The sequence below is a fragment of the Cyanistes caeruleus genome, chromosome 3 (genome assembly GCF_971803275.1).
Source record: "Cyanistes caeruleus chromosome 3, bCyaCae1.hap1.1, whole genome shotgun sequence".
Taxonomy (NCBI): Eukaryota; Metazoa; Chordata; class Aves; order Passeriformes; family Paridae; genus Cyanistes; species Cyanistes caeruleus.
The window spans coordinates 77,672,289-77,693,748 of NC_141703.1; the positions used below are offsets into that span (position 1 = coordinate 77,672,289).

General features: G+C 42.0%; 1 protein-coding gene across 14 annotated transcripts in view; it reads left to right on the forward strand.

Moving 5' to 3' along the window:
- MTMR2 (myotubularin related protein 2) overlaps positions 1-21,460 on the forward strand; it is a 65,886-nt gene that overhangs the window by 18,825 nt on the left and 25,601 nt on the right. For all 14 annotated transcript variants that reach the window (XM_086882026.1, XM_086882031.1, XM_086882027.1 and 11 more), the window contains one exon: positions 6,252-6,357. In XM_086882026.1, coding sequence (XP_086738152.1) covers positions 6,252-6,357 — 106 coding nt within the window. The remainder of the gene's footprint in view (positions 1-6,251; positions 6,358-21,460) is intronic.

Consider the following 21,460-nt stretch of genomic DNA (forward strand, 5'->3'; position numbering starts at 1 on the left):
AGACATCTTCCACTAGAGCAGGTTGCTCAGAGTCTCATCCAACCTGGCCTTGCACACTTCCAGGAATGGGGCATCCACAACTTCTGTGGGCAACCTGTGCCAGTGTCTCGCTACCTTCATGGTACCTAGTCTCTTTCTGTGTAGGATTTACTTGTTCTTGGGAAGGTGTATATAATTTACATTCTTGCTGATCAGGAATATAGTAGAATGACTATATGTATGCTTTATGTTTTTGCTGAACAGAATGAGGCACACCTCTAAGAGCTTGCTCACAAATGACCATTCTCAGTAATTACAGGTTGAGATGGTTTAGCCAGATCACACCTCATATTCATTCTATGACTTCTAAGATTTTGCCGGAAGTTGTTGCTTGGTGTTAAGTGATGCATGAAATTGGTTGTTGTGACTTTTTTCTTGAGTCACACGACTTAAGAGATTGTATGGAGTGGTCATCCTTTGGCCTGATGTTCACAGAAAGCTTTTCATAGAGATCTAGTAGGACTTTTTCTTTCCCCTGGACTGCAAAGACACCAAAGTAAATTGTCCTGGGTTTGGAGTATGAGGAATGTTGTATTCAGTTCCCAGCAGCAGGGGTAAAGGTACAGGCAAGAGAGCTCAGATCTGCAGAAATGGTGCATTTATCTGAATCAGGTTAAAGCTTCAGGGCTTCATGGTTTGCTTTTAGCAGTTTCTTTGCATCTTTGTGCTTATCTTCTACCTGACTTGGGTTCACTGTCATGCTCAGATCCTCACAAGGTTAAATCACCCTCTTCAGTAGTTCGTACTTATGCTTTCTACTTCCAGGGAAAACTATTGCTTCTCTATGCTAGGAAAGAAAGAACTTCATAGGCATACTCTTAGTGTAACAATTGCCAAAATAAATGGCAACTACTAGTTTTCTTTCTCTTCCTCAATTTTCTTATATACCACATGTTTTGCATTGCAGGGAGATTGTCTTGTATCATTAATGGCAAATGCCATTTAATAATACTTTTTGAATAGCTTAAGACTTTATCATCTGTTTCACCTGCGGTATTTCCCCTGCGTGTTCATAGTTTAACAGGTCAAATTCCTGCATCACAGACACTTCTGTTTGCAGCTTCTTTCTATCTTTGTTGACAGTTCAAGCTCAGCACGCTGGCATACCTTCAATTCTGCTACGGGTGCAGTAATACCTTTCAATTGCCTGAACAGGAACCACCGGAGGGCATCAGTCTGAGTCTGAATTACATTTGAAAACCATCTGGCATATTGTGGGATAGTCCTAATAATAACAATGAACACTTTATCAGGAGTTGAGTCACTGTGTTCAGTTTCCAGTGTAATACTCTTGTTAGTTGTATGTATGCATTCCATATAGCCAAAGGGTTACTACTACGTGGAGACATTGTATAAGACCATTGTGCCAACAGCTTGCATTTGGACTCATTTATCATTCAAAATCTGGCTATAAAGAAAAACATTTGAATAATAAAAATAATTACCAAGATGAAAGACACACATTGAGTGTTAGTTGCATCCTAGACCTGTTTCCTGCTTTGCCCTGGGGGAGAAATGAGGAGTAAATAGGGATGGAAGTCACAGGAGTAAGGTGCTTTCACTGAAGGTGCTTTTGACCTATTGAAGGGGGTCTCTTTTTGTACTTAACATAGACATCTATCAACAAGGACAATGAGGAGATGCCTGGGCCTAAAGCATGGGGAAGAGAAGAGCTCCAGAAGGTCCTTGGTCTTCCCTGGTTCCTCACAGAAGCTCACTTACTTTCCTTTAGGCAGAGCTCAAAGTGTTTTGTGAATCTGAGTTTATGTTGTTCCCCAGAACCTTAATGAGATTCGGAGATAATACTGTAATTTTGCACGTTTAAATAGTGTTGAACCAGACCTTCAGCTAGCAGTGACTGGCACAGCTCTATTGATTCTTAACCCTGGGTGAGACCTGTCCAAACCTACCTGTGTTCTCAGATGTTTGTCAGGTGTCCCTCAACCCAGCACTTACATGTGCCCATCGTTCCCTGGCCAGCCCTCAGGTCTGCTCTGTGTTGCCTTACTGCTGAAATGCAGCTGTTGGGGGTTTGTCCCTGTGAGAACAGAATGTCCTCTGTGGGGTCCTCGGCACATTAAACTGATGCCAGACACACTCGTCAGGCTGCCAAAAGTACTGCACGAGACAGCTTTAACTTTACATTGGCAAAAGCCGGGATAATGTGCAGAAGCCGTGACAGAAGCACGAGTAAATGATTTGCCTGAGATGATGCAGAAGGGCTGGTGGCAAAGCATGGATGGAGCTCTGGTGTCCTCACCCTGAGTTTGCGTGCTGGTCCCAGGATGCTCTCCTGCTCTCCTCCACCCAAAGGCATATGAAACTGTGGTTTGAGGATCTTTGCTGTTGTATTGGCAGCAAAGGGGAGCTAAGATTGACTAAACCACTGAAACTAATAAACTTCTCATGTGCATGCAGGGACATCAGATTAATCAGTTTGCTAAGCAGTGGAGCTGGAGCTATGCAGCTGCCTGACAATGATAAGAGGAGGGAGCTGCAAACCAGCGGTCTTTCTGCTGTCTGCTCCTTCTTTCCATGTCAGCTCCCTGGAAATGGCAGATGAGGAGAACAGAGGTAGCAAGCCAAACATATGCAACCTCTGCATACTGTGCTGAGCTGCATAATCCTGGGCTATTGTTCACTGTGTCTGCAGTCATTGCTTCCCAAAAGCTCCCACTGCTGTCACTGGAGGGAAGCTTCACTGCTGGTTTTCAGGAGCACAGGGACATTGGTGTGGGGAGCTTTTGAAAATCCATTTCTAAAATGCAAATGCTTTCCTTCTTTAACAGCCACTTGAAGCCAAGCGTGATCAACAAACACAAAACACTTTCACAGCTCAGACATGCTGTGGATTATGGTTCTCCCCCTTTTCCCTTTTTCTTTTTCCCCTGCATAATGCTGTTTGCCCCTTAGTTTGGCAAAGTGAAATTAATTAACAATTTCATAAAAGTCTTTGGTCTACAATGATTAGATAATCGCTGTTTGTGTATTAAGCAGTCAGTGGGAATGTATCCGGGCAGAGAAGTTATGTTGGGAGAAAAACTGGTGAAATTTTGATCCTTTTGTTAGCATTCTGCCTCCCTGTGAGCTGTTGGACAGACAGTTCTTGGGAGCTGTTTGGGTCTAGCTTGTCCTAGCTGTGGGGCAGAGAGACTTGCACACTCCACTAAACCTGTCCAGTCTTTCCAGCTCCATTTTCTCTCTCTAAAGGACATTAAATTTTTGATGCAAATTCTTCTACCAATAGATTATTGTGATTTTGCAGTTGTTGCTTGGTTGAGTAAGCTGTCCTGTGTGGGGTACAGGGCCAGTTCAGCTGCTGCTGTGCCCTGGCTTAGGTACTTACACCTGTGCTAAAGGCTTTGTAAACTCAGCAGAGTTGCTGACCTTTAAAATGCATTTAAATACACAAAAGTGTGGGCCCTGAAAGGGGAGGGAGCTAGAAGGCATGGCTTCTGGAGGCTTACCCTGAACCTCTGGCTCCCCCGGCTGGAGCCCGTGTGGGAGAAGGCACAGTAGGGACCCAGGGACAGGAGTCAGGCTTGTCACAAAATAATCAAGGCATCTACAGTATCTGCTTGCTCTTCATTGGTAACTTTAAGTACCTTTGGGTACCTTAAAGTACACTAAGTACCATCTCTGTACTGCTCTGTCGAATGATTGTTTCTTTTTTTTTAACATGATTTTAAAAATCAAGATAATTAAATGGGTGCAAACATGAGGGTGAACACTTGGAAAATGAAGACTGACCATGCAGAAACGAGGCTGAAAGAAGTTTCAAGGGAGCACATAAGGGGTCTGAGCTCGTTTAAGTAAAGTAATGTAAAAATGTGGTTTAGTGCTAAGCCTAATTTAGCATGCCTGCAGGCTGCTGTGCGCAAAGTGTTCTCAGCCTTCCTCATCATCTCCAGATACAGATTCCTTCCCTCTGTGTGCTGCATCTGATGATTTATATAGCCATGTAATGAATCCAATCAGCCTTGTTACCCAACAGAAGACTCTCTTCATGTTTATTAATAGTTTACTGCCCCATCAGATCAGCAGATTGAGCCGTGCATCCCATGATGCCCATCCAGCACAATGGAGATGGCAGCACTGTGTAGTCTGGGTTAAGAGGAGAGGGGAATGTGAGCAGCCCATCATCAGCAGCAGACACTTTATATCAATTTTGTTGTAATGTGAAACCATACACAAATTCAGTGCTTATATGAGGCCTTTTCATTTACAGCAATGGGAGGTTTTGCAGATTCAGTTCTTACTGTTTTAGTGTAAGATAATTTTCTGCCTCAACAGAGCCTGTAGGGTGGCTGTGGCATGAGTTGTATGCACAAGTGCCACTGGCCATCTGGAATTCTATGAGTTTACCTGGCAACACCTGAGGAGTTGAGCACATTGGAAGGCTGAGTGATTAGCTGTTGAACCTTTTACATGTGCATTCAGTGGATCGATTGTGCTAATCGATTGGCACACCAGTGTCATTTATGTTAAATAACTTTTTACTGTTCCTAAAGGCTCCATTTTGAAGTTTCTACCTCATAGGATGAAAGAGCCAGTGCTCTTTAATTCTTGAGCAGACAGGACTAACTCCCAGCAAGAGCCCAATTTTTCTGTAGTCCTTTTTGTTTTTAACACTCCCTGTGCAACACTTTGCCAAACTCCAAAGAATAGAAATAAAAATGGAACATTTTGGCCTTTTGGTGGCTGTTTATCAGCATCAAAACGATTTTCAGACAATTACCAAATCTCCAGGCCCTTTGGAAGCTCAGATGCAGCTATTTCTAGGTTGTCACATGTCTAATTAATATAAGTAGTTATGGTAATACTCCTGCTGGTATTCTGCTTTGGCCAAGGCTAGACTTCCAAGTCTGATAGCTGATCCTTAGGAGTGTCTTTGCAGCCAGCTAAAGCCTTTCTGGGACTGGTAAGCTTGTGGGAATTAACTGGCACAGGTAGCATTTATCACTGTACAGTGACTTCAGGGAGTAACGTTGTACCACATAGGATCTTTCATTACAGTCATTTGGGGTTTTAAAAGACTTAGTAACAAATGCTAATTTTAAGTAACTAGGGTTCTAGGAGAGGTTGCAGCATAAAAATGCTGTAAAATATAAACTTATTTTAATTGTTTAAAGCTATATTAGGAAAACTGAACAGAAAAGGAAAATTTTTCTTTTCCTTTGTTATTTTGCAAATCACATTTTGTGTTACCAGAGACGTATGCTGGGAGAGTCTTTTTAATTCTCCTCAGCTTTGTATGTATCCTTGAAGAAGAAAAGTTGTGTGTGATGAAAAGAGTTTTAATTCTGAATTTCTTCCACCACTGTACAGCTGCGGTTGGAGCTGTGCTGGCGTGAGTTCAGGAGTCTGTCTGTTTTCATCCCCTTGCAGCACACTAATATCTCCCATCTGAAGGGCTGAAATGGAGGCCCTTAGTTCTGTAGTTTCTGTAATTTAGGATTTGATCCAGTGCTAAGGAAACTTGCCCATCCAACCATCCAGGAGCCAGTCTGACAGTCTCTCACCACCTGAACTGGGACCAAAGCCCCTTTGCAGCTACACACCCCACACTCACAGGCAGACCAGGTTTCTGTGCCGTCTTGACCCCAGGTTTCCCGTAGCAGTCTTACACACCCTAGTCCTTCAAGTAATTTAATCATGGTACAATAACTAATTAGCAAAATAGCAGCTTGAGCTGGTGCCTCTGAGGAGGGACCCCAAACAAAGGAAACCCAGGGCTTTTATACCCTGACAGTCTAAATGCAGGAGGGTCTGGGGTTCACTGGCTCCTGCTGTGTCTCTGAGTGTCACCCGGCCAGGCCACAGGTCCCCAGGCCCTTCACTGTGCAAAGGGTTGGCAGCTCTGGCCTCTTGGCTCAGACTCTTGCTACACACAGCTCAACCTGCAGCTCCACTGCAGCTGCTCACCCAGCTTGGGGCACTGAGCATGTTCCTCAGCACAAACTGGTGGTTGTGTTAATGTTGGCTCGGTCTGAGCTGAGTTTTAGTAATGAGTTTTGTGCACTATGGTAATTCCTGGTAATGGCAAGTAGAACAGGTTCTCTTAAAGTACTGCTGAGGGCTGAGTAACTGAGCGTGGAAAGGGTAGGAATAGTGAAGAATGCCTGATATGACTGTAAGCAAGTGGCTCAACTTGTCAGCTTCTGAACTTGCTTGAGCATAGTTTTGATACACTCTGGTGTTTCTCTTTATAGCGCTTCCACATCGCAGTCGGACCATTCCACTCACACCAAATCTGTTTCTGCTTTGTCATCTGACTCCATCTCCACCTCAGCAGACAACTTCTCTCCAGATTTAAGGGTATGTATGTTTTGTCTTAAAAAATTAAAAAATACAGAAATGTGACCTCCTTCAGAGAACATCTTGCTTCTGTGAGTTGGCTATGGTAAAATAATGTCAGCTTTCAGTAATGCCAAAATATATTTAGCCAAATTACTGAAAGGAACCAAAGTCAAACAGATGAAATTGAAGTTTATTCTCTACCGTATGATGTCCTTCTTTATAAGGTTGTTTCTTGAAATAGCTGACTCTGCAATCCTCACTTGGAGATAAATTTTCAAAGCCACTCCATTTTCTTTTAGGTGCTTTAAGTAAGTGAAATCCTCAACCTGTCATTCTATAAACTTTTTCTTCCTGTTATGTGTATATATATGTATACAAGGTGTTCTGTCTTGAGAGTTTCTGCTTGTTTGTAAACACTGAGTCCTTGGAAGTACCTTCTTTCAGAGAAAGATTGCAATCTCCAAGCTGATAAAAATAATCTTCTGTCACAATGAATTTCTCTGACATAAAAAAGATCCAAACAGGGCTCTTTTAAGTCTATTAGATAAGTTAATTATAAATTCAGAGTTCTAGTTTGGTGTCACAGGAGTTCTGAAAGCTATCTGTATGTTCTTCTTATGAAACCAAGGGGTTTGTTGATATATCTTACCTTTAAAAAAATGAAGTCCCTGACTATAAAACTTTTGGTACTGGTACATTCTGGTAATAGCTTGAGCAATTCTCAGCTGTGGTTGAGAATCTTTGTAAAACATAAACATGGTAAAATTGCATAAAAATCTCTGAGTACAAAGCTAATTCTTTTGACAACCATGATGGTTTTTCATCCCGTGAGTGTTGTCTCAGTCATCCATAATTAATAACAGGGTCCACCTGTTAGTAAGTGACAAGACTATGAATGTTTCTTTCTAAAGGCAGCTTATTAGCCAATTTTAAGCTAAGATTTAGAAATTAATCAGTAGTTTATGTGCATTCTATGATAGTTTGCACCTTTTGCCTGTGGATACAAAAAATTACCTTCTGAATATGCCTGGGTATGGAAATTTATCATATGTCTCTAGTTTTTCCCCTGTGAAGTCAGGGTGTTCAGTCACTCTAACATACAGAAAATGTCATTTCTAGGCTGAGGCTAAGTGGTTTATTGGTATGATTAAATAAGATAGCAAATTCTGCTAAAGCTCTAGCTGTATAATATTATATATATAATGTTATAAAAAAATAAGCTCACTTTCTCATATTTTTTTTCTGAAGTTTGCATATGTGGAGTTCCTTTTTCAGTTTTGATGCACAGCTCGTCTTCTCAGTACAGTTTTTGTGACACTTGAGGACTACCTTTAGAAGTGGAGGACAAGCCAATATTTCCTTTTTAGAACTGAAGTCGTCTTTCCCTTCTAGTGGTTAAGACGCCTCAACATGTTTTCCTTGCAATCCTGATTGTGTCTTGTGATTATTTCCTCCCTTTTGTCACCTTATCTGTGTGAGCTGTAAGCTGTCTGGGTAGGGATTCCAGCTCTCATCAGTTTGTCTGGTTTCCCATTCAACAGGGCCTCTGTACTCACTAGCAATCAAAAACAGTGGAATGTTCCACAGAGGAATGTTCAGCTGCATGAGGGATTTTTTTTCAAGCAGAAGATGCCTATGTGTTCCTGGAGGTCATTAGGAGACCATAATTTCATGCTGTGCCACAGTTCCAGTAATATGCAGGAGTGATTTCTTCACTGCCTGCCCACTTTTTTTGTTACTAAGCAATCTAAAGTTCTGCTTTGGTTGGAAAAAATACTGCTCCTCTTTCATGTTACAGTAGTGTTTCAGGAGAGATGGCAAAACAGGGGATTACTTATTTACAATAAAGTCACTGCAGGCTAAGTGTGAGCACCTGCTTCTGCTGGAAAAAGGCTTTTTGCTCTCCACCTGCATCAACTCTGTGTGAACACAAATTGGGTGCGTGCCTTCTGTGCTTCACCTAAAGCTTACTCCTGCAGAGGTGCTGTGAGTGGCTGCAGTGCAGCTGTGTGTAGGTGTAAAGCTGGGTCATTCCTTTACACTCCAGTGGCTGCTTGTCAGTGGTAGGCAGACCTGGAGAAAATGCATTCCCATGCTTCTACGTGTATTAGAGGATAGGGAGAAAGGGACAGTTTCCACTGCTACAGGTTGATTTAATTCTCCTAGAGGAGCTCATGCATTCATTTCAGTCCTCATTCCTGACAGTGTCTTGTGCTGGTGAGCAGTTCTTGGGGGTCAGATATCTCCTCTCTACCTGTGTATAGCCTGTCATGTTGGTGTTGCCAGTGCAACTCTGCAGACCCACCATTTGTCCTCTAATCATCACTGTCCGTGCTGGTATGTTACTGTTTGATCCCTGGGCTTCCTCTTGCAGCCTGGTGCCAGCTCCCAAAGGGAACAGTAATTATGAGTGGTGGTTGGCTAATGCTGATTTCTTTCAGGTCTTAAGTCAAGGACAACGGATGTTCTTTTCCAGGGCCTGTCATTCTTTGTCTGGTTTTTCTCAAATTGACATCTCTGTCATGTGACAGTTCCATAAGTTTTGAAAGTCAGTTCTGTGAGAGATTTTTTTTAAATTCTTGATTGTTTTTGTTATTTTGTTTGAATTTTCTGAGATGTGACCTTGCTTGGATACTGCAGATGAGGCAGTGCCATTGACTGATACGGTGGCACGAGCATGTTCTCTGCTCTGGTGCTTTCCTTACACACCTGGGCACCTTGTGCACCTTTCATCGGCACAAGACAACATGAACTCCCAAGTGTTAGCAGGTACTGAGATTTGAGCTAAGCATCTCATTACTGTAGGACAAAAAGAGGTCCCACATTGTTGCTGAAAGAATGTAAGAGAACAAGCTCTGAAGAGGGAACTGATGCATTTTGTGGTAACTCTGTGGTATGGGTGGCAAGTGCCTGGGCTATGCAGTATTCTCACAGGAAGGTGTTGCATCAGTTAGCTTTAAGAGGCTGAAAATAAGCTTTTCAAGATTTTTGCATGGATATGCCAGTTATGGGATTGTGATCTTGTTGTGTGTTTAAACTTTTCCTGCTAGAGTGAATTGCTGCGTGGATTCAGCATCACTCCTACCTCTATTTGGTCTCTGCCTCTGCGTGTGCATTGGCTCAAATTTAGGAAATAAATTTCTGTGACGATGGAAAAACACTTTGTGATAGCTACAATTAGCACTCTCTTTTTCTGTGGGGAATTTTTAGAAGAATAGTGGGCGTCCATTGGGAGGAGGGAACCAGGGGAAGGACCCACCTAATTTCTTGCAGTCTGTGCCTGCAGTTTTCTTTTGGAGTGCAATTAACACTCTGTGTGTGTGCGTGCATGTGGGTAATGAGGTAAATGAGACAACCACTGAGGATTCCTACTGAATGCGTGTGCAGTATTTTTCCCAAATCTTTCTCCAAAGTATTTAATAATAACCTTTAGGAAGATTAGGGTTTGGGGTTTTTTTTAAACGTATATTGAGCATGTCAGTATCTGGAACTGAGATTAAATTACCTTTCCAGTAGAAAGTTTACAGAATTTTCACTTCATAAACTAACTCTAAATAACTTTTGGCTGCTTCAGTTTGTTTCATAGGGAAAAAAAAAAAAAAAGAGAGAAAAAAAAAAAAAGGAAAAAACCAACAAACTCAAACCCCAACAGAAAAACAATGAAGTGCTCTTAGATTCTCTTTCTACCCCCTTCCTGATCTCAAATCCAAAGCTGTTTAGAATTGATTTAGAGTATATACTCTTGAAGGTATTTTTCAGCAAATACACTGCCATATGTTTTAACATAAGTTACAGATCAGGCAAGAACGGTATTGAAGTAGTTGGAAGTGAAAATGGTGTTGGAAATCCATAGATACTTTGTAATTTGGGTTGAGATGTTAAAACCACCTTAAATCCAACTTTGCCAGAGGGATTGGAGTGTATAAATAGCTGTTACAGGCCTGGGAAGTTGGTGGTTAATAAAATACAGTGAGTTTCTTGCTTTTAAGTCCTGTCGGCAGTATTTTCTCTTGTGCATATGAGGAGATCTGTCTGTGCGTTTTATAGTACTTAAGTCTTCTCGCTGATGCTCTATCTTTTATCAGTAGGGATTTTCATTTTTATGTAGCTGTTGCTTTATAGGATAATGCCTGAAGTTTTCCATGTTCAGAGCTTTGGAGCAGCTCTTATAAAAGGGTTGGATTCTGTTTGTTTGCAGTTGAGTAGCAATGGATATGGCCAGCAGAGCCTGCTGACACTTCCTTTAAGAACAGTACCTTTGCCTGAAAATTTGTTAAGGCCTGTTCTATTTGGTTTTGGATTGTATGCAGGAAAAGCTTAAACCAAAGGATGGAATCTCATATGTTGTTTTCTTTATATTGCTTCTCGTGCCTAGAAAGGAGGAAACCACAGCAGGTCTGTGTGTCACCTGTTTAGCTATGCACCCTTCAGAAAAAGTTGTTTAAATCTTTGTTGTTAGTACTTTTGTGACCACTAAACCATTCTCCTCTTTGAGGGCAACAGTAAGATCCACAATTCTTGATGCTCCTCTGAAGTCCAGAAAAAATACTGTACAAGCATATGACCTTCATGACTGATTGTTCCCTGCATAGTGATTTTCCTCTTTAATATATGAGGAATTGGTGAAATTACAGTAGGTTTATGCATGAGATGCAAGAATATTATTGTAGCATTCCCAGGACTTAAAGGTTAGAAATGGGAAGAAGCAGAGTGGCTTGTGTAACCTTAATTTGTTATCTATTACATGTATGGTCAGGGACTATAGAAAAGCCCATGTGGTTTGTTTTGTAAGATACATAACTGGTGCATGACAAAAGGTGTATGAAGGAGTATTTCCTTCCAAGACAGTAAATGGATACTGTTGCTGTCTCCTTAGGTTTCCTGGATTAAATCTGTTTGGGCAAGCCTGCATTCAAGCTAGCCAACCACAATTCCTTTGCGCTCAATAGAAGGACATAGATCATTTATGCTCTGATCTATCTCAACTTTAAGGATATGCCCATGTTATGTGAGAATGTCATGGAGTTGAGCTAGAGAAGTACTTGGTGCAGATGTTGGGAACATACTTTGAGGGGCAGCAAGTGATTTCTATGGATCCCAGCTTTAACTGGGCTTGAGTAAAGGTGCAGTTTTATCTGGTTTGAGAACCTAACGTGTTTCTCTTCTGACTGTGGAGAGAGTGCAGAGTAATATCTCCAGACGCAAACTTCTAAATTTGAGGTAAATCCTGTCCCTCAGGTGATACTGGGCAGGATTAATTGGAATGCCAGTCACTGACTTTGCCACCTTTGTCTTGCTTTATTCTAGCTTTAGTGCAAAGTAGCTTAGATTAGTTTTGTGTAAAACATGTATATTGTTAGTAGAAAAACATATTGAAAAAAGATGTGATTTCCCCCCCTCCACCCTTTGCTGTAAATCACCAAAACTAGCCTCAGTGAGCTTTTCCATTACTATCTCCCTGCCAATGCAGGAAGTGTGTCAGGCTTTGGTTATGTGTAACACATGTTCAACAAGAGCTGGGTTTAGAGAGTGACATAACGTTTTAAACTCTAAGCACTCATTTAAGCAATGTTTTTCAGTTTTGATTTTAAGGGACTTTTCTGTCAGTGGGTAATGCTAGCTTGGAAGCACTAAATCACGACAAAACCTCTGCCTAGGCTTCTCCATGGTAGTTGAAGACTTTCTGCTCTGCCAGTCGGCTCTGTGATAATATATGGAGATAAATATTCCTGTTTTAGACTGACCCTTGACTTTTTGCATAGGACTGCCTGTAAGCAGCCTAGTTCATAACAAATGCAAAGATGTCTTCCATGTTGGGGGCTTTCCTTCCTGGTACACTGGACTGTGACTGGTGTTGAGTTGCAGACTGTATTGCACATGCCACCAGATGGTGAAGATAATTGACCTGTGGTCACAAAACACTTGGCTAGATGTGAGCTGGTGATGCAGCAGTGAAATTGAATAAACTGTTCTTCTTTTTACTGTCACTGTGTGAAGACTTGACCGTGTATCTCTCTGCATCATTGCTCGGCTCTGTTCTCACATGGAGGTGCGCTTCACGTTTTCGTGTGTCTGTACAGGAGTAGAAGCTCTGCAGGCAGAAGTGGCCTGAACTGCCCGTAGTATTTCCAAAGGTCCCTTTGTACACAGGGATGAAGTCCAAGGGCCAGATCCAAGAGCAGGCAGTGCTCTTTGTTATCAAAGGTGTCAAACAGAGGGACTTAAAGAGCAGCAGAAGAGAAGTAAGGAAGTCTTACAAGAAAACATATTTTGGCTGTCTTGAAATTCTGATTTTAACCATACGAATTGCGTGTGTGTGCCTGGGGGAAATGGGCTTCCTTTCTTTGGAGCATTAAGCTGTTGATGAACAAAGGCACAAAGGATTGGTTCTGGAGAATGAATGATGCTCTTGTCCATAAGCACGGTCATACCAGGACAGCCCTGTCAGTAAGTGGAATTTAGCCCCTGCCATTGCCACATTTTTTGAGGACTACCGTTTATAATAAATGCTGCCTATTTCATAAGAATTATAGTATTTTTATGTAAACTACAATATATAGCATATATATATATTAAAATATCCCAAGAGGTGGCAAATCCTGGTCCCCTCCTTGCACCTCTCCCCAGTAAGTCCTTTTCTGCACCTTCCACTTTCAAGGAAACAAACCCACAGAATAGCCAGCCTCTGGGTTGAAAAATATTGATTTCATGCAAATTAGATAGGGAAAAAAGCCAGATACAGTCAGTTTTCTGTCTCCTTTACATGGAAATAATACTCCCTAAGTGCTCATCTAGTTAGAAAAGAGCAAAGACAGCAAACATCACTAATTTTTCTTATATAGAGGTACCTAAATGCTTGAATATGAAGTAAGGCACAGTGAAAGAAATCTCTGGAAGTATTTATGATTGCCATCTATTAGGAATGGAAAGCTAAAGAGAATAAGCAAATGGCCTTCATATGTTCTCAGAAGTATTTTCATCTCTTCCTAATCGACTGCCATATTTTTCCTAGCTACAAAGTGCAAGAATTTTCTTTTTGTTGAGTAAAACCAGGTAAGAGGTAGCTTCCCCCCCTGCCCCCATTAGATACAGTTTTGTAAACTGAAGGATAGATCAGGCAGGAATGAACAAGCATGGTATTTAAAGGGAGTACATGGATTTGTGATTACATGCAGTGCCTGCCAAGATTTGATTTTCTGTAGATGTTTTTTGCACGGAATGAAACATCTTTGTTCTCCTCTGTATGATTATTTTCTCATTATAAATATATAATTATCTGTATCAAACTCAAAAGTGAAATTCTTAGTAATGAAGGCAGTATTCCGTGACTTATTTTAGTTGGTAGAATTTATAACTAACTCTGTTTTTGGTCAGAGTGTTTTTCTGTCACTTAAAACTGTTGATATGAAATTCACTGAACTGGATAAATGGTTTCCTTGAAAGTTTTAATCTTCTTTTCACATTTAAGTTGTTTGCTAAACAAAATTCAGAAAAATAGAGTCAAGCTAATGTGCTGTCCAAAGTTTTTGAGCAGCTCATGGAGAACAGAGGCGTTGTGGTTTGAGACGTATGTGGAACCCTTGGCAGTGAAGAAGGTTCTGTATTAAAAAATGTTGGACTTGTCTGAATAGATAATATCTGCAACCTTCTGTGCCAGGGAGCGTTGCTGAGTTGAGTCAATGACGACTTTCTGTCAGAGCCTAATGAGAGAATTGTCTTGAGGCACCAAGCCATACAAACTTGAAGAGACAAGCCAGCCATGGTTGAATGAGTGGCCCTCAACAATGTGTTCCTTTGAGCTTCTAAGCTTTGCCTTGTAGTTGTGCAGCGAAGGCCCAGGAGATTCACCAGCCCAGGGAGCCCAGAGAGGCTGTTCTTTGTCACTGGACATTCGGGTCTGAGTGGAGAAGAACATTGTGGAAAAAACCGAGCAGAAAACCCCAGGGAAACACTGCATGGTGACTGCTTCCTCCTGCAGAGGAATCCCTTTATATTACCTTGGGGACTGTATTTCTTTTTTTTAAAATACGATAATCCTCAGCTTCTTTTTAAGGATTTTCAAGGCAGTGGTAAGTAAGCAAGTGATTTCTCAAGCACTTTTATGCTTTCTCAAAACGCATATGGTAGGTGGAGATCCCAGTTTGTGATTTTTTTTGTGTTTTTTCAGTTGTGTCAGGAAGGTGTAGTTAAAAGGCAGTTGCACTGTACTTTGTATGTGATTACTGTCTTTAGAGTAGTGTAATATGTGATATGTTGTCAGAACATTTTTTGATAACTGAAGTACTTCTTGTGTTGTTTTTTTTTTCAACCAAGCTAGGAGGCTGCCTTTGGCCAAGTGCTCTCTTAGGAGCTGAATGGGCTTGATGTGGTCTTTGGATGGTATATTTGATTTTTTGTGTACTCTTCTGAAATGATCCATGTGTCCGTGGTGTTTTGTCTTTTCCCCTTTGAACTTTTAATACCCCAAAGGAATAAGACATAAAGCATTTCCCTGCAATTAATATCTTGCAGCTCTGAATGCCTCTAACATAGTTTTTCAACCCATCTGGTCATAATCCTCAGAAAAGTCCCTGTGCCTCAGTCAGGCAGAGATATTTCTGTTCTTTCCCATAGTCTTTCTGCTGTGGTATTCTTAATGATTCAAAAATAATCAACAAAGTCTATTTCCTTGCTCAGTTTATGTTCTATTGCATTTCCAGTAGGATTCTTAGCATACAAATCTTCTCCAAGTACACTTGAAATAGCCGTAAATGGCAGCTGAAATTCTCCCCAAAGTAATGCAGTGTTTGCAGTCAACTAAGAATGGCTTCTGTTCCATGGTCCTGATGGCTGAGCACTGAAAGGACAGAAGCACCTTAGCAGTAAAATGCTGGGAAGAATGTGCCCTTTTTCCTGTGGTAAGAAATGTTTCATTTAGGGAAGAAACCTATGCACCTGTGAAAAACTGTCCTACGCATACAAGTCATCTTGTTTCTGCACAGATTTGTGTCAGTTCTGCAGCTTCTGTCAATGTCAGCTGGACAGAATTAGACTGCTGTGGGGATTTTTTTCTGTCATGAATGGAAAGAGCTTTACCAGCTGTTTTGTTTCAGGTGTTTTTATACTATCATTGGAGTAATGATAAATCTTGATGCACTTGCCACAGTGGCACTGTCCTCCATTGACTGACTGATGGAAACAGCCATGAAAGAGGGAATAAATGGAGTGGCAGGGAAATTCAGGGGAAGGAATAGGTGAATGTGGTTTGAGACCCCCAAAAAGGCATTTAAAAAAAAGGCATTTGAAGCAGAGAAGCATTAGTTATGTAAGTGCATATTTTTTGCTATTAATTTACAAACAAAGTTTATAAATGAATCAAGTATGTAAAAGTAATCGTATGGCTAAGTCATTGCACGAAGGCTGACTTCCCTTATGTGTTTTTTTGTGACAGCAGATAAGAGCCAGCTCTGACACAAAAGCTGTTTTTTATACCTCAGCTAAGACAACCTGTCCTACAAGCTTTGGAGTCATGCCTTTTTAAATTAAATCCATGCAGTATTTGTATCTGACTTGACTCATTCCCTGCTGTCTCTCTGTACACAGTGCATTTGTACTTCTCTTAAAAGCATAGGATATGACTGCTCAGTTGTTTGTAGGTGTCCAGGAGACTGTGTTTTGCTATGCTGGCCACAAGGAAGGACCAGAATTGGGCTTTTCCCTTCCAGATCTGCACTGACATTCCTTTACCCTAGTTCTTAGCCTTCAGTTGGAAGAAGGGTACTTATCCTAAAGGTGCATCTCCTAGGTATCCTGCTTTCCAGCAACTGGTACAGAGTGCCTAGGGGGACAGCACAGATGCAGATCTCCAGTTTCAGGTGAAATGGGTATTCCTTCAGCTTACTCACTACCTACCTGCAAAGTGGCAAAAATGGTGGTTAAGGAAGGCATTTAATAATTTTCCATTTCTTGAGACAAAGACATTAAAAAAAAGGGGGTAAAGGAAAGTTTAGATATGTTGAGTACAACCAGAATATTCCTAGATAGTCCTTTAAATGAGTGACATCAGAGAGGTATTTTCCTACAGGAGATTAAACTTCTCACTTGGCTGTTGAGTTGCAGTTCCATATTTCACACTTGATTTGAAAAGATACATTTTTTTGAACTCTACTCGTTCTCTCTCAGACATGTTTTTGTAAATGTACAACATGTGCTTTCTTGTCCCTGCAGCATATCTTTCACCTGTAGCTGCTGACCAGTGCATGCTCATGAAGCAGAGACATGCCAAATCCGAGTGCAGGGGCTGCAGAAGCGAGGGCACTTCTTGCATGTGCAGTGTTTGTCTGTACAGGCAGGTTAGATATGTTTATGTCAAGGGACCAGTTAAGCGACCGCCTTCCTGCTGTAGGAAACATGAAACCAGGACTGCATATCTGGAACAAAAGCAGTTCCCAGCTTGGAGGGCTTGTCTTTTCAGTAGATGGAGCAGACGTGCTTTTGGGGAAAGGAGTAATACAGGAGCAAGGTGTTCATGCTGCTGGGTTGAACGTGTCGTACTCGTGCTATGGCTTTATGCACAAAAGCTCTGTTCAAAATGTGCAAAGTGACTTGGAGTGTGTAGGAGGTTACCAAGGAGAGATTAACTCAGAGGAAAGAAAAAAAAAAATACAGAAAGGGTACATTTTAATATTGTTTAAGCCAAAAAAGATTCCTTTTGCTCATTTTTATTGTGATTCAGGGTAGAAGAATTTCAGCAGACTTGGGAAAAATATTACACAACAATTTGGTGACACAAACCTGTCTGCCCTTAAGTTGTGTGAAGCCAAACAATCTGACCTTTGTGTATTTCAGGACTCAAATATTCAGGAGAAAGTAAAAAAAGACTAACTGGCAAATGGCTAGGAGGGACCTCAGGTGCTCTCCTCGTCCATCTTCATTATCAGGAGGCTTGTGCAGTATCCGGGGATAAAATTACTCTCTCCCTGGATGGTTCAAGCTTCTCCCTCTCTCTTGCCCAGGATTTGCTTGCCTTCACTCCTGCAGTCACACCCTAAGCTAGCCCTGGCAAAATGATCCAGGTTATGAAAAACTTCCATTATAAGAGCCATAAAGTGGACCCGGGCATCTTGACTGAGCTAGGCAAGGAAGCAATGGCAGCAGTGGCAGGGTGGGTAGGAGGAAGCGGTCCTGGCTTGGCCTCAGTGCAGGATGGGGGTTGTCAGCCAGGCTGTGCAGCATCGCTGGTAGGCAAGCACCTCACCAGGCACTACAACAGGAAAACACGGCAGCTGTTTGGTTCACAGTTAAAAAGCAGACCCTGAATTTAGAGTGTCATGTACCCTCTCAGGTCCCTCTGGAACAGTGTTCAGTGGTGCACAGACTTTCAAGACCCTGTGTAGAGAGTGTGCTTGCAATTCAACTCTGTAACACCCTGGGTTGGATGCAGCTGCTCAGGATGAGCTGCATGCACAAATTGTGCGGGAACATCATCCAGGAGAGGGATTTTTGTAGCAGCATGCTGGCTGCTGTGTTAGGAGGCAATGTGAATATATGGTTGGAGACACTTGCCAGAACTGCAATACTCTGAATCACAGCAGTCTTGCCTTTTTAGCAGGACTTAAATCTCTTTTCCTGACCCCATACATGCAAGAAAAGGAGATGATTATTTTTTTGCTCATATCTGGATGTTGTCTCAAAAAACAGCAGCTTCCCTGTCTTGAGGGAAGTAGCTGGGAGGGCATGAGAGAGCGCTGCACCTTCAGCTGGGGGTGACTATGCTGGAGCTTACACAAGGTGGGATCCTGGAGTAGAGAAGTGGTTGTTGAATGTAGCAGTGTGGGTTTGTTCTGCCAAGTCGCTGCTTGAGCAGAGGACAAAGGTAGGTGGTGGCACAAAGTCCTCACACCCTCTGAGCTGAGCCAGGACTTGTGTTTAGATTCTAAGATAGTCCCATTCTCAGAATCTTAGAGAGCTGTTTCATCTAGAGGGAGAGCTGCTGACAGGTGGGATGGATAGATGATGTTACTTAGTAAAAGAATACAGAAATAAAGGCTGTTCTGGTGTGTAACAGGCCTTCATTCCTTCAGAGATTCAGTTTCCAAGCATAACAATTTTGTGGGGAAAAAATAACGAAGACCTTGTTTGACATAGAGTCAAGGCAAAGTATTCCACTAGTTTTTGGTCCTTATATCAGTTTCTTACAGAAACCATCTTAGTGATGATTGTGACGGAAAGAGCCGTGTGTGACTCTATGTCAGTGTGGTCCTATTCCTAAGTAATAATGATTTGCCCAGCTGTAGGTATGTTCTTCATTGCAGATTTCTAAGAATTCTTTTTATTGCACTTACAGTAGGAAATTAATTTAAAGGAAATTAATTTTTTAAAAGAATTTAAAAGGCTAAGGTACATGCAGGTAGCACATTTCAGCTGCAGGCATATGTAGTACCTGCCTCAATAGCATTTATGTATCAGCAGCTGCCGAACCCCCCCTGCAGCCAGGCTGCCGCAGTCGTGTCCCTGGCTCCCTTCCCTGCTTCCTCGCCTTACTGGTGCTCTTAATTTAATTTTGTAAGGTTTGCAGAGGGCTAAATTTGGGCCCAAGAGTGTTATTTTTAGAGTCTTGAAAATAGGCTAATGTACAAAAAAAGATTTTTCTCACAGTTTAATGAACCATTTTTGGATTTTGAGGGGGAGAGAAGGATTGGCAGTAAGATGGAAGGGCTTTTCATGTCATCTCTTTAGTCATATAAAGAGCAAAGGGCCCATTTATGACACTGACGTCATCTCAGAGCTTCATGTGCATTGTCCCATACCATTATTTCTCCTTGATCTGTTTCCAAAACTCCTCTTCTCTTATCCACCCACTTTTCTTACCTGCTGCTGGCCCCTGTCCTTCAGTGGTGCTGCAGATGTCTTCTGCCTGCTGCCTACGTTTTCAGCCCCACAGATTCCATTTCCATGAATCAATTTTATGGAGCCATTGATGGAGGTGGGTTTCAGGAAAATGCCTACCGTTCATTTTTTGGTTTCTGCCAGGATGAGTTTCAAGTGCCCATGTTCCAACTAGAGGCTCACTGAAAATCTAGTGCTGAGCAGACAGTGCATAGACTGGCACAACAGAGAAGTGTTTGTTCTGGGCTTTCTAACCATGTGTCTCAGCCTCATTGGAAGGATGACTGTTGTCCAGGGTATTATGTTCTTGCACTGACTTTGAAATCATCATGGACTCAGTGCTTTGTTACCTGAGATAGGTACTGTGCTGAAGTCACTTGAGGGGTGGTGAAAATGAGTATAGTCCTCAAGACTGTAGCAAAAAACCCCAACAAAAATGAAATAATAAGAGGGGAGGCAAGGAGGCTGACCTTGAAGTGCTGTGCTTCCAGGAAGCCAGCTGTCTTCTGCCCTGTGTTGAAGTAAGCATAGGTTTGGATTGCTTACCCTGTCCTCTGATCCTGGAGACATCTCAGAGAACTGTGAGTGAGCAGATGGATTTTATTAGACTTACAAGAGACGCTTTTTAAACTGAATAGACTTTCAGCCTTGTCTTTAGAGAATAGTGTTGACATGCAGGTCCTTGTCTTTCATACTGCTTGCCTATTCCCTCCTTCTCTCCCCCACTTGCAGGACAGTGTTTAAAGCCCACCTGAGCACTGCCCACCTCTGCCACCTCAGCAGATGTTTGTCATACCGAGTTCTTTCTATGTGTCTTACCTCATATTTGTTTTGGCTTAAGATACAGCCCAGTCCCGCAAATGTTTACAGCTGGACGTGCTCCCGCTGACATCTGCAGGAGAGCGGCGAGTCCAGCTGTTGACCGAAGTGATCCTGGCAGCAGCTGCTGCCCGCGTGGGGTACGGACCTTCTCAAAGAAGCTGTGATCGTGTTCTGAACACAGAGTGTATTTTCACTAATGTCCTTCCAAGATGAAAGGCCAAAAAGATGACCACCACTTATGGGCTAATAAGCCAGAAGCCTTCATCTCATTTATCATAATCCAGATGTTATCCTGCTAATTTCAGGGCTGTTACTCAAGCGCAAAATTGGACACACAGGAGTTGAGAGTGGGTCTACATCACAGGCTTTTGTAAGGGAGGTCCTCAGTCAGGGCTTTGATGGGGTGTATGATCTTTGGCCAGCACAGCTGTGCTGACAAGAAGTCCTCAACATTGATTTCTGCTTGTTATACCAGCAAAACCTTATTTTTACTGATACTGCTGATGTGGGGGAAGAGAACTTTCCCAGCAAGTTGCTGCCACTATGAGTTCTGTCAATGGTGACTTCTCCTTGCTCACCCTGTGGACCCCAGCCCAGCTTCTCTGGCGGCCTCCGTGGTAAGACATGATCTAAGTGGGTGCAGTTGTGAGGTTTCTGTTAGGAAGCTGGGACTGTACTTGCTTTTATTATTAATTTTTTTTTTTCCCTAAGAGTCTTTTGAATGCATTTTTAAAAATGTACATCTTGTTCTCAAGAAGGCTTTGATCTTGTTAATCTTTTCATCTATGCATCAATCTGTTGTGTGAAAATGCTGGAATGTGCTCTTATTGTGGCAAGGGCTTTCTTTGGGTTTGTTTCCAATTTTTTTTGCATAGTTTAGGGAATTTTTCTTCCCTGAGGCTCTCCCTCTGGCTTGATCCTACATGAAAGTTGACCACAGACATGTCAGGTTCTAGAATGCCACGTTAGGCTATGTCTTTGAATTTTCTTTGCAGGGATTTCCTGATACCAAATTGAAACAATTACTTTTCTCTTTCCTTGCATTATAATAAAGAAAAACATTTTGGGTGAGCCTGCACATTCAGCTGTGAGCAGCAGTGAGCTCCCTCTGCCTGTCTTCACCAGGTAGGCACATGCCAACCTTGAACTCAAAGTTCATGCTACGGTATGAGGCAGAGTCTGGACTAACTTACCTGCTCTGTCTATCTGTTTTAAGAGGTTGAGCAAACTGTACTGCTGAGGTTGTGGTCATTTGTCCAGTTTGAGGCACGGACATGATTAAATCTGTCTGCATTTGGCCACATAGACATAACTTCAATCTTGATCACTTCTCTCCTAGGTCTTACAGGTTTAGACCTCAGGTTATGCTTTCCTATTTATAGCCGTGCTTTCCTAGAATGTCCATCTGCCCCCGATAGCAGCTGTTCCTGTG